General features: G+C 34.4%; 3 protein-coding genes and 1 long non-coding RNA gene across 4 annotated transcripts; 1 reads left to right on the top strand and 3 right to left on the bottom strand.

Annotated features, from left to right (window-relative positions):
• Positions 1 to 2610: 2610 nt before the first annotated feature.
• On the bottom strand, positions 2611 to 4172 carry LOC128033800 (uncharacterized). Its single transcript, XR_008189878.1, has 2 exons — positions 3965 to 4172; positions 2611 to 3594 (listed from the first exon to the last, which is right to left on the bottom strand). It is a non-coding gene; the product is annotated as an uncharacterized LOC128033800 (long non-coding RNA).
• Positions 4173 to 4175: 3 nt separating this feature from the next.
• Positions 4176 to 9375, bottom strand: LOC105778715 (uncharacterized protein At4g18490). Its single transcript, XM_052622015.1, has 14 exons — positions 9306 to 9375; positions 8880 to 9003; positions 8420 to 8608; positions 8219 to 8299; positions 8007 to 8087; positions 7086 to 7871; positions 6587 to 6781; positions 6366 to 6503; positions 6094 to 6216; positions 5402 to 5578; positions 4906 to 5301; positions 4771 to 4810; positions 4469 to 4645; positions 4176 to 4263 (listed from the first exon to the last, which is right to left on the bottom strand). The coding sequence occupies exons 1-11, from the start codon at positions 9373 to 9375 to the stop codon at positions 5061 to 5063; spliced, it is 2205 nt and encodes a 734-aa protein (XP_052477975.1). The 3' UTR covers positions 4176 to 4263; positions 4469 to 4645; positions 4771 to 4810; positions 4906 to 5060.
• A 2378-nt stretch (positions 9376 to 11753) lies between these two features.
• On the top strand, positions 11754 to 13602 carry LOC105776625 (magnesium-chelatase subunit ChlI, chloroplastic). The gene is made up of 3 exons (XM_012599394.2): positions 11754 to 11956; positions 12065 to 12180; positions 12357 to 13602. The coding sequence occupies exons 1-3, from the start codon at positions 11857 to 11859 to the stop codon at positions 13407 to 13409; spliced, it is 1269 nt and encodes a 422-aa protein (XP_012454848.1). The 5' UTR covers positions 11754 to 11856; the 3' UTR covers positions 13410 to 13602.
• On the bottom strand, positions 13536 to 15793 carry LOC105776627 (nudix hydrolase 15, mitochondrial). Its single transcript, XM_012599398.2, has 4 exons — positions 15314 to 15793; positions 15062 to 15204; positions 13965 to 14084; positions 13536 to 13890 (listed from the first exon to the last, which is right to left on the bottom strand). Exons 1-4 carry the CDS (start codon positions 15576 to 15578, stop codon positions 13666 to 13668), a joined length of 753 nt encoding a protein of 250 aa, XP_012454852.1. The 5' UTR covers positions 15579 to 15793; the 3' UTR covers positions 13536 to 13665.
• Between the last annotated feature and the right edge of the window lie 10 nt (positions 15794 to 15803).

The raw sequence follows: 15803 nt of genomic DNA, 5'->3' as shown, positions 1-15803 counted from the left end.
CGACTCGATTCGAGAAAAATTCAAATAAAGTTAGGATGATAAAATGAGATTCGAAAACTCGATTAACTCAAAAATTTTCGATTCGATTCGATCGAATGCTCACCCCTACCTTTAAGGTTTTGTCTCTCACCTCTAAAGAGAACGTAAAGAACTCTTTTATATGGTGTGGTCAAAGGAGAAGGGAGGGGCATTAGCCCCCTTGACTAAATGAGGAAATTGTTTTATAACCTCTTCTCAACTTAATCATAATTTTAATCTTTTTTTGAGAAATTAATAATTTAGTTTAAGTATTTTTAATACAAAATTTTTTACTTCTTCCATGCTCTCCTAATATGTGAATAAGCATGGTAGTTCAAATTCACTACCTTTAGCAGAAAGAGGTACTTTAAACAAACAGAATGCCACTTAAAACTAATTCAATATCACGATCGTGCACCAAAGTCAGAAACAAGTTCTAGACATTTAAGCTGACTAGCATTCCCCAACTTCAACTTTTTTTTCTCGTTATCCACTTTGAGCATGGAAGAGTCACGTCCTCTCGACTAGTCCTAAAGACCAAAGAGAACTTCAAATGTAAAAAATAATGACAAGAACAGACCAATTTTAGTCATTATTATTTTGTTTTCGTTAGGACTCGACCTTGTCAGTAATATTTTGGAGCACATGTCAAATCCACTATCCCAAAGTGATCTGCTTACGACACCATCTCTTCTTTGTTTAAGTTCTTGAGTGCTTCATCTATAGTCTCTTTTGGTCTTCGTCATGGAAATGATGAATAGATTCATCAAATTCATAGGTTGAATATCTCGGTCATAGTGAAACTAACAGTCAGCTGATGTTAACGTGGCCCAAAGAGATTTTATTTGGAGGATATATACATCAAATAGTTTTGCCTTGGGATTTTATCAAATTAAAATTTGTTTTTAGGTTCACTCTTATTCTCAAAGATACGAAAGTCTAAGTTCTGATAACTCATAACCATAAGAAAGATGCTAAATCAGTAAATTGCTAACAGGTTCCTTCTGTATAAGCATATTCAAATATCAAGATACTAGTCCATGCTTAAAAATTTGTTCCGTATTGAAAAGATGCTAAAAGATTTTTCTTTTATGCATGTTATAATTTATGTCATAAAATTAAATATATGATACTATAATATATATATAAGTATTAAAAATATGTTAAATTGTTTATATTTAGAGATTTAATGAAAAATATAATAATAAAAGAAATACATATGTAGAATTACTAAATATTAAAAGTAATATATTTTATAAAACAATTAAAAACATACGAATAAACTAAAATAACTCAAATTAATCATTTATTAATATAAATGGATTTAAAAAAATATTAATTACTCATATTTCAAACCAAAATATAGTTAAATGATTATATATAATATTATATCAAATTCAACCGACCCCATCCATAAACTCCTCTAAACTATGAACAAAATTCTCCTGCTTCTTTTTAGTGCTCTTTGTATGTCTCACCAATATTTCTTGCCACGTGTATTATTAAATTTTAAGTGAACTATCACTTTTACCGTTTACTTCTCGTCTTTATTATTTTTAGCCATCACTTTTCTTATACTTTTTATTCACGTTAAAAACAATATAACATTGAGTAACGTTAACGGCAAATTCAGTCAATTTGCACAAATTCACTGATACACGTGGCAAGACAATATTGATGGGGTAATATAAGCCGGTTTTAATATAATCGATCGAAATAGGAAAAATTCAAGTTAAAAAATCTCCTTTAATTATTTTAACCCGATTAAATTAAAATTTAAATCAAGTCGAATTAAGTAAAATTATTCAAGTTAAATTAAAATTTTATTATAATATAACTAATTCTATATTAGAGCACATAAATTGAAACTATATATATTTAAAAGCTTTTTAAAGTATAAAAATATAAGATATTTTGATAAACTTGAATTATTAATTAACTTATTTAGATTCAAAAGTTATTATTTTAGAAATATTTTAAAATTTTAACTTTCTTTATATATTCTTTAGATTTAAAAAATATAAATTTTGAATTTCTAAAATAAATTATTTTGATTTTTTAACTTTTATTGAAAAAGATTAATTTACTCATTTTCAAAATTGACAAAAACAAAAAGTGTTAACACAAATCTCTTATTCAAATTATTCAAGTTGTAAAACTCAACTTAACTTATATTTAGAACTCAAATAGCTCAATTTAATTAACTTAAAATTTATTTTTTAACTTTTTTAAATTAAATCAAATTTACTTTAAAATAAGACGCACCAAAAATAACATAAAAATTTTGCTCTAGAATATAGATTTAAACAAAAAAATGTATATGAAATTTTTATTGGCACGACAAATGTAATCTAAGCCCAAATCATTAATAGTTTAATTTTAAGTTATAATTATAATCTATTCTTACATTCATATATCAAGGTTTTAAAGCCTCTTCTTTTCTGGTAAAAGAAAATCTTCTTTAGTTTCCCACTTAAGCCAAAAGACCTCACCAACGTAATCTAAAAATTTCACTCGGCCAAATTTATGTGAACATCAAAGAGGAGAAAAACCAACCATATTATTCCACGGTAGTATAATATAAAGGTCAGATTTCGATTTTGAGACATACTATATCAATGATATTTATGTATAAATGTATAACTTAAAACCAAAGTACTCGTACAAGAAAACGAAACAAAAATGAACCCTCAATCAAGCAGATTGAGTAATTGACATACGAATCGCCCTAGTAATTTAGGGATTTAGTGTTTGAGCTATCGGAAGTTCACACTTTTATACACGAAGTGAGTCTTCCTGCAAATTGATCCTAGCTTATCTTCATCTCTCCTCTTTTTGAAATTGGGTTGAGAAGCCAAAGCTGGGGAAGAAACCAGAACTGTTGTATCGGATTGAACTGGAGTTGAGAAGATTTGTGGGAGAATAAGATTGGTAATGTCTTGAAGGGGTTTCCTTAATCTTCTTTTTTTATTGTTGGAGGATGAAGGTTTTGTAAGAAGAAATGTAGGCTTTTTTGAGGAGAAAGGAGGGATGTTCTCCTTGTTGTCATTTTCATGGAAGGAGAGAATAGCCATTTGACTGAGAGAGGGGGAGGAGAAAGAGGTGGAGGAGAAGGGCAGAGAGGATGGGAGGGGTGGAGAAATTGTGGAGAAGAGGAGACATAAGTAATGGTGGATTTTGGAGGGGAGGAAAAGAAAGAATTCAATTCAAGTTGTTTTGGGATTTTTACATGTTTTTTTTAGTTTTGGTAACATGGAGGGAAATTTGGTGGGTTGAATTAGGAAAAAAATGGTTTTAGTTTGGGACTATTTTTTTAAAAGGAGGGAGGGCGGAAGCGGAATCTTTTTTTATGTTTCATCCTAGGCTTGAAACTTCGAATGAAATTGACAATGTCAAATTATTCAATGGAGAAGGCGCGCATTTTTTATGCTGCACAAATTGGGGCACCAATCAGGAGGGAAGAGTTTAAATTTTTTACTTTTACGACTGGAGTGGACTGGACCCTATTCGACCTCTTTTTTGGACTTTAGCAGTGTGTTTTAGGAGAATGGATTTGGGCCTTCGAAGTCTTGATGCCTGCTAATAAATTAGGGTTCTTACCTTTAAAGTATATACATAAAAATCAATCAGTATATTTTTTTAAAAAGCAATCAATCAAAAGATGAGAACTTGTAAATCATATAGAACAATCTACAAGGTTTAATGAAGTTCTAAATTGAAAGCTTCACTTCAATGAGTCAGAGAAACTACGTAGAACTAAGCAATGAGATAAATGCAGAGTTTCTAACCATGTTTGCTTAACTCCGACTAACTTTTGATGGAAGAAGAACATGCATCCTATTTCCGAGATTTGCGTGGAGCAAGAACTTATCAACTAAAATAGGGAAGAAATTTGAATTATCATGTGTACCATGTGTCTATGCATGTGTTTGAGTGAGAGAGATACCTTCCAAGGGCATATAAGCACCGTTCGTTCCCGTGATCAAGTTGGCATTTCCTTGGAAATCAGTACCTCAGCAAATTTCTGAACCATATTAATGTTCTCAATCGTGAAGGAATGTGCAACTCTAATAATAATCATTGTACCCAGATAAAATCTTATGATTGCAAATAATACAAAATGGGAAAGGATATCTTCTCTTTCAAGATCGGATGGTTAAGCATCAGTAAATTGTTGTTGTTCACAATTGCTCGAACCAATACTTGTTTGGCTTCCTCGTTTTTCTTTTTCAGCATGTTGCATATCTGCAAAGATAAAATAGCAAATTTACCAAATATCTAATTATATTCTCTTGTGCATAGTGATTTTCGTATCCTAAATAAACTATGGAGTAATTTAATATAACTCAGACCACATAAACATTACTGATTTTCTTTTATATTTTGAAATGAAATACATCAATAACATAATCTTCAAAGAATCTTTCTTTCTTTGATGTGTTTTACTTACATCTTCAAGCTCCTTCCCATAAGCTTCAGCCTTTTCCACTTTTCCATCATTTTCAATGACTGAAGCAAATTCGGGTTCTGTCATATTCACCTCCCGAGGAACTTCAGATCCAGAGGTCAGATGATCATAGAGAACATTCTTGGTTGAAACCTCCACATGGTTCTTATGATTTTGCACCTAGCATAACCATTTGAAGAAATTAAAGTCAAGAGTTTACCGAATATTTGAATCTGCAATTGGCTTGCACATGTATTTTCTGCTTTTGTTCATGCAGAAATGTACAAGTTTGGTCGATCAGATACCTCTTTATCAGCAACTCTCTCGGAAGATTCTGTAAGATTCCTGCAGGTTTTATTTTTTGTTAAAAAAATGTGTTATTCTAGAGATGAAGCTTGTAAAGTGGTTACGATTATGTGCAGAGTTCAAAAGCAATAGACCTGCTTTCAGTTGGTGATTGCGAAAGCCTTTTAAGGGATTTCAACAACATCGTGTCTCCATTTGATTCCTGTGGAACAGCTTTGAGAAAATACTAGTGACACATCATATTAATTACATGAACACAATACCATCTTGATGACACTATATTTAAAAATTATTGTGCATTTTTAGTGAAAATATAATTTTGCATTGAAGTAACTAGTATCAGAAAAAGAAAGAGAACCTGAAATGTTTTACGCTTCAAGGATGGGAACTTTGGTGTTTGTGTCTCAGCTACTCCTACTGGAAGGACAATGTTAGATGCATTTCCTCTAGTATCCTTGTTTTGCTCTAAGTTTCCCAATGAATTGGTTTCCTTCTGAGAACTCATATGATCCGTCTTTGGTCCTATACTCCTACATCGAAAAGAGGCCAACCATTACTACAAGAGGTTAACCGAGAATCCCTCATATAAAGACCTTAATAAACATTGAGCTTGCTACATCAATAACACACCTTGTGCTTTTAATGCAAGAGAGAGCAGGTGCTTTCTTGGTAATTTTATGTGCTTCAGAATGAAACATCGAGTTCTGGATGGAGTGCATTTTTGGAATCTGAAGTTTGGGATTCAAAGATTTCTGGACACTAGATTCAGTTGTCTTCTCGGTATGGTTAGGAGGATTAGCTTGCAGACTGCAAGGAATCCACATAAGCTTGCAGAGCTCAGTTAACAATTTGCTAAAGGTTTCAAATAAATACAAATAGATCAAGTAATACAAGATTACCTGCAAGATGATATGGATTAAGCTATAAAATTTTAATGGAAGATGGAGACAAAAAAAAGTTATGACGCAAAAGAATCACTCGGTAAAGCAAGAATCAGAATATGGAACTTACAAGAAATATGTAACCAAATCAAAATTCATTTGAGTACTTGATAGTCAAGTGCAGTAAAAAAGTTGTCCAAGATAATTTATGAATAAACAGAACTAATGGGCCAGGAAGGAAGAATCCACGTTTAGACACCCTATTAGAACATCTTGACATTTCACTTAGACAATGATGAAACTTTGACCAAGAACCAGTTAAATGGCAGGTATTAAAATGCATACTTTTCGAATTCTAAAAGTTGCATATAGTAAAATAATGTTTCTGGAGTTGAGCTTGACAGAAAATTAGAAATATAAGCTCATATATGGAAGACTCACCTTGCGTTCTTTTCGGTTCTTAAAAGGACAGGGTCTCCTTTTCTTGCTGCTTTATCTTGCAAACTTGATTTACTGATCAATTTGTTGGCACCATTTTGTATAGCACCAACAGCAAAACCGGCCCTGTTTAGGATTGTATAGACAAAATCATCTAAGAAGTGAACTTTTCATATTTAATGTCTCTAAAGTAAAAAGTTCTAAGGACATCTCCAAAGGAACAACCACATTCTAGCACATACTGTTACATAAATTTACTATTGTAAAAGCCTCACCTGATATCACTAGAACTTCCAATATTGTTTTCACTTTGCTGCAAAACAGACCTCCTTTTTGTCAGTTCTTGCGAACTTAATTTTGAATAATCAACCAGTTTTCTTACACTCTGTGCTTCACTAGCACCAAAGTCCTCCCTGGTGAAGATGCAAAGAGTCTAAAAAGTCTGTCTACCTTTGGAACAAGAGTAAATAGAGTTGCTAGAGGAAGCATGTCATACCTTTTCTCATATACGGGGCTTAAATGCATGCCACCATTATTTTTCCCACTAAATGAGGAAACCTCTTTTCCAATTTCTGATGGTTGATGCAATTGAGATCTGTTTTCCACTTGTCTTCTGAAAAACCTTGAGCGAATAGCCCCAGCTTCTTTTTCTTTTCTAGCTGTCTGTTCAGTGTCTGTTGGTTCACTGCATCTAATAAATCAAAGTTAGCTGCAACATTAAACACACATACCAGGTTTAATATATTATCAGAGCTAATAGTAGAACATGTTAGCATAAAAAAGCAAGCGTTTGTCAGTTGGTGCAACTTTAAGCAGTTACAGTCGAAGATGCAGTTATGCATATTTCATCTCTTTAATAATGTAACTACTAATATATTATTAAAATCATGATGAGCAATCCCTCTCATTCACATAGTTCATCTAGAAAATCACTAATTAGAACATTTCAATAGTTAAAGGATGGCACATTATTAAAAGACTTGTGGATTATTGACCTGTCCAACGAAACTGAAGGAAGTTTGGGAGTTGGATTCTGGATATACTTCTTGGCTGCAATATTGTCTGTTGATAAGCCTGCAGTGTTAATGCCTTTCAGAACTATATCATCTTGCACTAATATACTGTCATCTATTTCTGCTGGGATATTGCCACCTGCTCCTTTTCTTCCTTCTCTGTCACTCTCTGATAGCGGAAATGAGTTCTTCCGGTGCAAATTTTCCTGAATGGACTCATTAATTATCACATTGTCTTTGACATTTTGCTCTGAAGCGGAACTGGTTTTTGTTCTTCTTCCCTGAGAACAAACTTCTGCCTGCATGTCGGAAATTGTTTCTGGGTTTGAATTGTTCACATTACGGGAATCCATGGGTGAACTTTGTAAGGACTGCTGATCATAGAGTTCTGATGAAACCTCCCTCTCTGGCGAGGGACTTGATTTATATGTTTCTTCGGCATTGGTATCCAGTGATGTCTCTGGAGAAATTCTTGATCCCTGTGCTGTAACCATTTTTTCAGGTGCAGGCCCCCGTGCAGGAACAGCTTTTGAGGGACAAGGGTTATCTGTGGATTTGCAAGCCTCTACCCGACCCTTGGATGTCTCAGCCTTCGAATTGGCTGCATCCCTTGATTCTGGAAGTCTTTCAGTTATGAGATCATCCTCAAGTGCTTGGTCAATTTTAGAAACTTCAGTACTCTCAGAAGCAGCGGCTTTACCTTCCTGGTTTTTCTTACTAGTCTTCTCTCCAATATTTAGGGTCGAATCAAAATCAAAATCATCCAACCTGCAACAGATACAATGTACAGGCTAATAAATTAAAAAAAAAAGAATGTTAAGTTGAGTTATGCATCCAGCAAACAATTTTAAAGCAAAAGCTTGAAGATGAGATGATTGAAAAATAAAAGAATTATCCACTCACTCAGCGGCTTTGCATTCCTTATTTTTCTTACTAGTCTTCTCTCCTTTATTTAGGGTTGAATCAAAATCAAAATCACCCAACCTGCAACAGATACAATATACAGGCTAACAAATAAAAAATGAATGTGAAGTTGACTTGCACGTCCAGTAAACAATTTCAAAGCAAAAGATTGAACATGAGATAACTGAAAAATAAAAGAATAATCCACTCACTCAGCGTCTTTGCTTTCCTGGTTTTTCTTACTAGTCTTCTCTCCTTTATTCAGGGCTGAATCAAAATCAAAATCATCCAACCTGCAACAAATCCAATGTACAGGCTAACAAATAAAAAAATGACTGTGAAGTGGACTCATGCATCCAATAAACAATTTTAAAACATGAGATGATTGAAAATTAGAAGAATTATCCACTCACTCATTAAAATTAAAAGAGAAAGCTAAGCGATCTTTTTTCTCTTGTTTCTTCCCACTGTTAGTTTCCTCTTTAGATTTTTCCTTTGCTTTTGCATCCTTTTTTGCGGGTGATGAGAAGTCAAGATCAGGCATGTCCACTTTGAATGATGAAAACTTGCCAAAATCATCATCCAGATTAAAATCAATATCCCTGAAAAGAAAATTATCTTCATACCTGAGTATCCAGTAACTCATCCTACTCACAGAAATAATTTCTACTGCAAAAAGCACAATGATGACATCCATGCAGAGAAAGCACCAAAATACATAAAGTGAAGTAATGAATAAAAGAAATACAATACAATAGTATACTATTCCTACATATGATATGCAGAATAGACTAACTGTGCTAGGTTCTGATGTGATATAATGAGACAAGTTTTATGATGACAATAATCGCTCCAAGATTTGGCAACACTTACAGCTTGTCAAAGTTAAACGCCTTATTCTTTCCCTTTGTGGTTGTCTCAAAGCTAAAATCCAAAGCATCATCTTTCACTGACATAGATTTCCAGGAGCCAAGGAAATCTTTACCAATTTCCTCATCTGTTTTTAAGTGGAAAATAGGATCTCAGTATATAATTCTTTTCAATTATTGAAAAAGGTGATACTAGAATGACTTTTTGAATCCTCTTTAGACTTTAGGTTGATTGACTAGTTATTTCTAGTCTTGGGAGATTCCGGAGCAATTAATCATAAAAGGTTAAGGGCATTGTTTCTAATAATGTCTTCATTAAGAAATCACCATGGTTACTCATAGCTCCCATCTACTAGAGCTACAGCCTCTTGTTAAATTTTTCAAGCTTTCTAAAGCATTTTTCTTAATTTTTTGCATGCCACAGGAATACCTAGCATTGATTTTTTCTCCTTTGATTTTGAATCAACAGCTGAAGAAGTTGCTTTCTGTGGCTCTGCCATCTGCTCACAACATTCATAAAAACTTTTTCTCAACTGCATCCATCCAAGAGACTGTCAATAAATCAATATGAATTGCAATAGAAAAGCAAGTAAGCAATAAAATGGTGCTGCAGCAGCATATCTAATACTCATGGATCAAAGGTGTGAAGTGTAAGAAAAACAAGTGACGATACAATACATTAGTTCCGCTACATGTAAGTAAAGTATCAATAACATAAAAACTGTTGGATGCAAGAAAACCAGATCAATGACATTCAAATCATACGATGTTGCTAATGACATTACCATTCAACAGGAGTAATGAACTAGACTTTAAAAGGAATGCAATCGTAGCAATTCGCTCATCAGATATATAACGCAAACTAATGCTTTAGTGGTTATGGAGTAACGGACTACCCCTATGAGGTTCCTTCGCAAATTTATATCAGATAGAGTATTTCATAATTCGTTATTAAGGTATTTAAAACTTCAACATGCAACCTTCCAAAATCAAACTAAATCAGAGATGAGAGATACATCATCCACGAGATCTAATACATGACAGAGCAATCTATACCGAATAAATGCATTTCTAGGAAACATGCAATTAGTTAAACATCAAGGATCAAGCTCAAAATACCTGACCTGTTCGACAAAATTTCTAGGTCAAATTAGTAACAAAGAAAAATCCGCACAGAGAAACATGAAAGCTGAAAGCACATTCACTAGAAGGAAAATGTAGAGACAATGAACATCAAAGAAACAGTATGTATTACTACAAAAAGATACAAAACCAAACTGATTGAACGCCTAAACTAGTTCCAAATTCAAAAACAGGAGTTAATTCACCGAAAGAATCGATCAGCGAAAATGACATGATCTAAAAAAAAGTAAGTTCTAAATAGTTTAGGATTTGAATTCGAGCGAGAGGAAGAGAGCAGACTTGCGTCGTCAATATTCGTGAGAGAATGTGAGAAACGAGGCTGTTTTGCTGGAAAGAAAATTGGCGAAGAAAATGCCGGTTTTAGGTGAAAGGATTTTCTTTCTGTTCAAATGTACTCTGAATATATACTATAGCTCCGACAGTTGAAGACGCGGGAGTGCGGTGGAGCCTGGTATGAGCGTTTTAATTAAGGGTAAATTACAGCAAAGGTCACTAAATTATTAGTATTTTTATGTTTTGGTCACTCAACTTCAAAAAGTTATAAAATGGTCACTAAGCTATTGGAAAGTTTTCAATGAAGTCACCGAATTGTTCCAAAGATTTTATTTAAGTCATTGGGCTGTTAATTTTTTTTCAAAAAAAGTTTGGCTAGCAAGCACCAAGCTATGATTCGATGATCAATATGATAGATCAATACCCAGCAACAAGTAAAAGAATATACATTTAGATCCAATTCAATCTAACAGTTAATATCAAAGATTGAAGAAGAAAATTGTTTAGATTTTAGTTTATAGATTCATGACGTTCAAAATTGTTTTATGAAAAATAAATTGAATTGTAGAAGAGAAGAGAAAAAAGAACTTTAAATTAGTGTAAATAGTGCAAGCAGAAATGATGATATGGAAACGATTTAAACAACCTAATGACTTAAATGAAAATTTTTGAATAGTTTAATAATCATTTTATAAATTTTTAAAGTTAAGTGATCAAAACAAAAATTTATTAATTTTAGATTTAATTATTGGATAAGGAAACATCAGCACCAAAGATTTTATTTTAACATCAATCCAACAAAAATCTTTTGCCATCACACCATTAACTGGATTAACAGTAGCGAAGATATCTAATTGAAAAGCCCCTATGAAAAACTGAAGAGCTGACCAAGGAGAGCGAAAACAATGCCAGAGATGAGTACGTACGTTCCTTCACTGACTTGCATGAGCTGCACTACCACGAAAGATATCAAACACTTGGCGAAATTTCCACCAGAACTTTTCTCATGCTTCTCGAATGAAAAGAAAAAAGGCCCATTTTTTAATTTTTTAATTTTTTATTTTAATGTTCATATTTGATAATAATTAGTACACATATATATTTTTAAAATAAAAAAATCTGTACAACATAAGATGTCTGTTATTGTGTAAAACTTAGATAAAATTCCTTTAAATTAAACGTGCAAAGCCAAACTTTTTTATGAACTAAATGTGTGAAGTAAAGATAGTTTTTTTTTTGAACCAAGAAGTAAAGATAGTTTTTTTGAGCAAACAAGAAGTAAAGAAGTAAAGATAGTTAAATGATGGAATTAGGGGGGAAAAGCAATTTTTATTTTATTATTATGATAGATTTATTTTTCCAATATTTATTTAAAATAATATTATTTGATTTGATTATGAGACAAGATGACAAAAATCAAAGGCAAGGAAAGAATGAAATCTATCTTCTTATCCGCAACCTAACAAACCAATAAGAAACCATGTCGAGCTGAGTCAAGCAAATCACATAAAACTGTGACACTCACACAGTCTCACAACACTGACAAAAACAAATTTGCAGGCGCCATGGCTTCCGTGCTTGGAAACTCAACCGCAATCTTAGCTTCTCGGTCCCTCGTTTCTCCTTCCTTAAAGCCTGCCTTTCCCTCTATCTCCATTAACCCAGGTACATTTCTCTACCATCTCTGCTAGTTGCTTTATCAATGAAGATGATAAGTTGGGTTTTGGGTATTTTTCTATTGACTAAGATTTGACCCTTTCCTTGTTGGTACAGGACAGGGTTATGGGAGGAAACTGTATGGAGGAATTGGGATTCAGGGAAGAAAGGGGAGGCCTCAATTTCATATTGCAGTAACCAATGTCGCCACTGAAATTAACTCTGTTGAACAGGTAACCTAATTAACTTGGTTTTCTTCTTTCATTTCATTCTATTTTTTGAATTGAAGAAATTGGGTATTTGAAGAAATTGCTGTTAGGCAGTAAGATATAGAGTTGCCTAGTAGAACTTGTAAGTAATAGCTTTTGAAATTATATGTGAATGAAGCTTGTGAAGTAATAATTTTCAGGCTCAGAAGCTTGCTGCTAAAGAAAGTCAAAGACCAGTATTTCCATTTGCTGCTATAGTAGGACAAGATGAGATGAAATTGTGTCTCCTGTTGAATGTGATTGATCCCAAGATTGGTGGTGTTATGATAATGGGTGATAGGGGAACTGGGAAGTCCACAACTGTTAGGTCCTTGGTTGATTTATTGCCTGAAATCAGGGTGGTCTTCGGTGACCCTTATAACTCGGACCCGGAGGATCCGGAATCAATGGGCATAGAAGTTAGAGAAAAGGTTGTAAATGGAGAGGAACTGACTATTACAATGACTAAAATCAACATGGTGGATTTGCCATTAGGTGCTACTGAAGATAGGGTCTGTGGAACCATTGACATTGAGAAAGCCCTCACTGAGGGTGTCAAGGCATTTGAGCCTGGACTTCTAGCTAAAGCTAATCGAGGGATTCTTTACGTCGATGAAGTTAACCTTTTAGATGACCATTTGGTGGATGTTCTTCTGGATTCTGCTGCATCAGGATGGAACACTGTTGAGAGGGAAGGTATTTCGATCTCACATCCTGCTCGGTTTATTCTCATCGGCTCAGGTAATCCAGAAGAAGGAGAGCTTAGACCACAGCTTCTTGATCGATTCGGAATGCATGCTCAAGTCGGGACAGTGAGGGACGCTGAGCTTAGAGTGAAGATTGTGGAGGAAAGAGCACGGTTTGATAAAAACCCAAAAGAATTCCGTGATTCTTACAAGGCAGAGCAAGAGAAGCTCCAACAGCAGATTGCTTCAGCTAGGAGTTCTCTTTCTTCTGTTCAGATTGATCAAGACCTAAAGGTTAAAATATCAAAGGTTTGCGCTGAGTTGAATGTTGATGGATTGAGAGGAGATATTGTCACTAATAGAGCTGCAAAAGCTCTTGCAGCTCTTAAAGGAAGAGATAAAGTCATTGCAGAAGATATTGCCACTGTCATCCCCAACTGCTTGAGACACCGTCTTCGCAAGGATCCTTTGGAGTCTATCGACTCCGGTTTACTCGTTATCGAGAAATTCTATGAGGTTTTCGGCTGAGAGATGCTTTACTGAAGTCCTTTTTCCAAACATGATTAGCTGCTTCAGAAATGTTTTGTTATGTTCTTTTTTCATACAATCAAACATTGTGAGATATTCAGCACAAAGTAGATTCTTGGTCTAATCTTGTTAAAGAAGAGTAAAACGAAGGAAAGATTGCTTTGAATGAATACTCTGTTCAGATTTTCTGCTAGATTATTACTTTTGAAGATGCCCCATTGCAATACAAGGCAAGCTTAAAATTCCTAGACTATATTCAATGTGCGTTGGTAATTTTGCCCACATCCCTAAGAAATTCATACTTGGGACTCTGTTCCGGGAAGGCCGGTGGTCGTTGGTAGACCACTGAAGCAGCTCTGATTAAAATGCCAGCAGTTAAACCCCAAATTAGATACTTCTTATTCTCAGTTTCATAGTCAAAGAAGTGAAGAAGATACTTTTCTCCCATCATTTCTCTCTCTTCTGCAATTCGATTTTCATCCTGAACCGAACAAATCGCACACGATTTTAGAAAGGGTGAAAAGTACAACACTAGATAGGAGTTAAGAGAAAAACCTTAATGAACATTTCCAGTGGAACGTCGAACACAGCGTCCACTTCAGCAGGATTCGGCTTAGGCTTGAATGCCTTCCTGTCGTTAAGTATGCCAATAACAGGAACAACTCTAAGGAGATGCTGCAGGGAAAAAACCAATAATTTGTAACCAGCAGAAAGCCAAAGCAGAATAGAATGTAAATTGCAGCTATGGTGCATGCTTCTTTTTATGATGTTTTTCACCGAAACTGAAAGATCATATGGTTCACAATCGAAAAAGCACAATAGGATCCAAATATCACACTACATTCAATAGGGACATTTAAGCAATCTGAAACATATACAACATTTTAAGTTGAAACCCCCGACTGACTTAAGCATCAGAGAGCGATCGGAGTGCCAACTCCGACACTATCATAGCTCACATCTTCCATTTTGCAGATCCGACAATGTACCAAATCCCCTCTCAGCCCACATATTTACCAGATTAACACTACCACTCAAGTCATTTCTCTGAATTGATTCATCAATAAAAATTCAACTTATTTCAAGATATCTACCATTCAAGAAAGGACTAACAACCGTCGAACTCACATTTCTAGTACCTTAACTATCTTTGGTTGTAAGAGCTATTAAATTACCCATGTGAGAAATCATGCTTTGATTAGGTAGGCAGCTCGTCTAAACTAAATAACACCATTTTCACCAGTATACTAGCTTTGACTCTCTCCATGTTTTGTGGAAATATTTAGTATTAGCACTGATTATCCCCATGTACCCCTCGCCAAAAACACCCATGAATTCCCATTTTTTACAGATAAAGGTGTCAGATAGGCAACACCAAAATTTTGACTATACAGATGCATTTATAATATCAAGTGCTCAAAAATCAAAAAAATAGGTTTCTTAAGATTCTGCAATTGGATAAACAAGTTTAGGCCATTGCATTACAAGGACCCTTTGCTTTTATGCTAACCCAACAAGAAACTTATGATGTTACCATTTGTATATAGGATCACCCAAATGAGAACCGACTCAGATCAAACTAATGCCATTTACCATGTAGATGAATGTATGAAGAAAATGCTAAAAGAGCTTATAAGATACTATTTCAATACCTTGGACAAAAATGGTTCAAGAAAGGTTACAACATTCACAAGTGAAGGATCCAACCCAATCTCTTCTTTGGCTTCTCTAGTAGCTGTATCACCATCATCTTTGTCTCCCTCCTCTGCCTTCCCACCTGGCAATGAAACTTCCCCTGCAACAACAACAAAGGTATCAAAAACACTAAAAACAATTAAAGTCCTCATTCGGTAGTCACATGAAGGAAAAATGAAAGAATCCCATAAAAAAAGAATCAAACTGACCGGAATGAGTAGACATTGTTAAAGACCTTTTGGTCAGTATGACACGCAAATCCCCAGCATCTCCTTCAAAGAGACATATCAAAACAGCAGCTCTTTTGGGTCTAAACTTTTCTGGGTTTTGGACAACTGGGGTAACAGATTCTTCGTCCAAGGAACAAGGTGGAGGCTTGTAATGACGCAGCTGCTGAGCTAAGGCCAAGAGTCTCTGAGATGGAAATGAAGGTGATGATCCACCATTTACAAAAGAAGCTGTCGATGAAGCCATGAGATTAATGATTGGTGCGGAGAATAAAGGTAAGTCCTTTTAAAATTGAAAAGAAGATTATGTTTATTTGAAGATTGTGCAGAATATATAAATATAAAATTTTAATAATTTCTATACTTTTTTTCCTTTAGTAGCCTCCCATCTACTCCATTAGTCAAGCTAGAAATGGGGGGCAAGGGGGACCTCAAGGAAGCCGGTTGTTGACTATATAATAAAGATTCAATT

The sequence above is a fragment of the Gossypium raimondii genome, chromosome 10 (genome assembly GCF_025698545.1).
Source record: "Gossypium raimondii isolate GPD5lz chromosome 10, ASM2569854v1, whole genome shotgun sequence".
Classification (NCBI taxonomy): domain Eukaryota; kingdom Viridiplantae; phylum Streptophyta; class Magnoliopsida; order Malvales; family Malvaceae; genus Gossypium; species Gossypium raimondii.
This window is presented reverse-complemented; position numbering and strand designations above follow the sequence as displayed.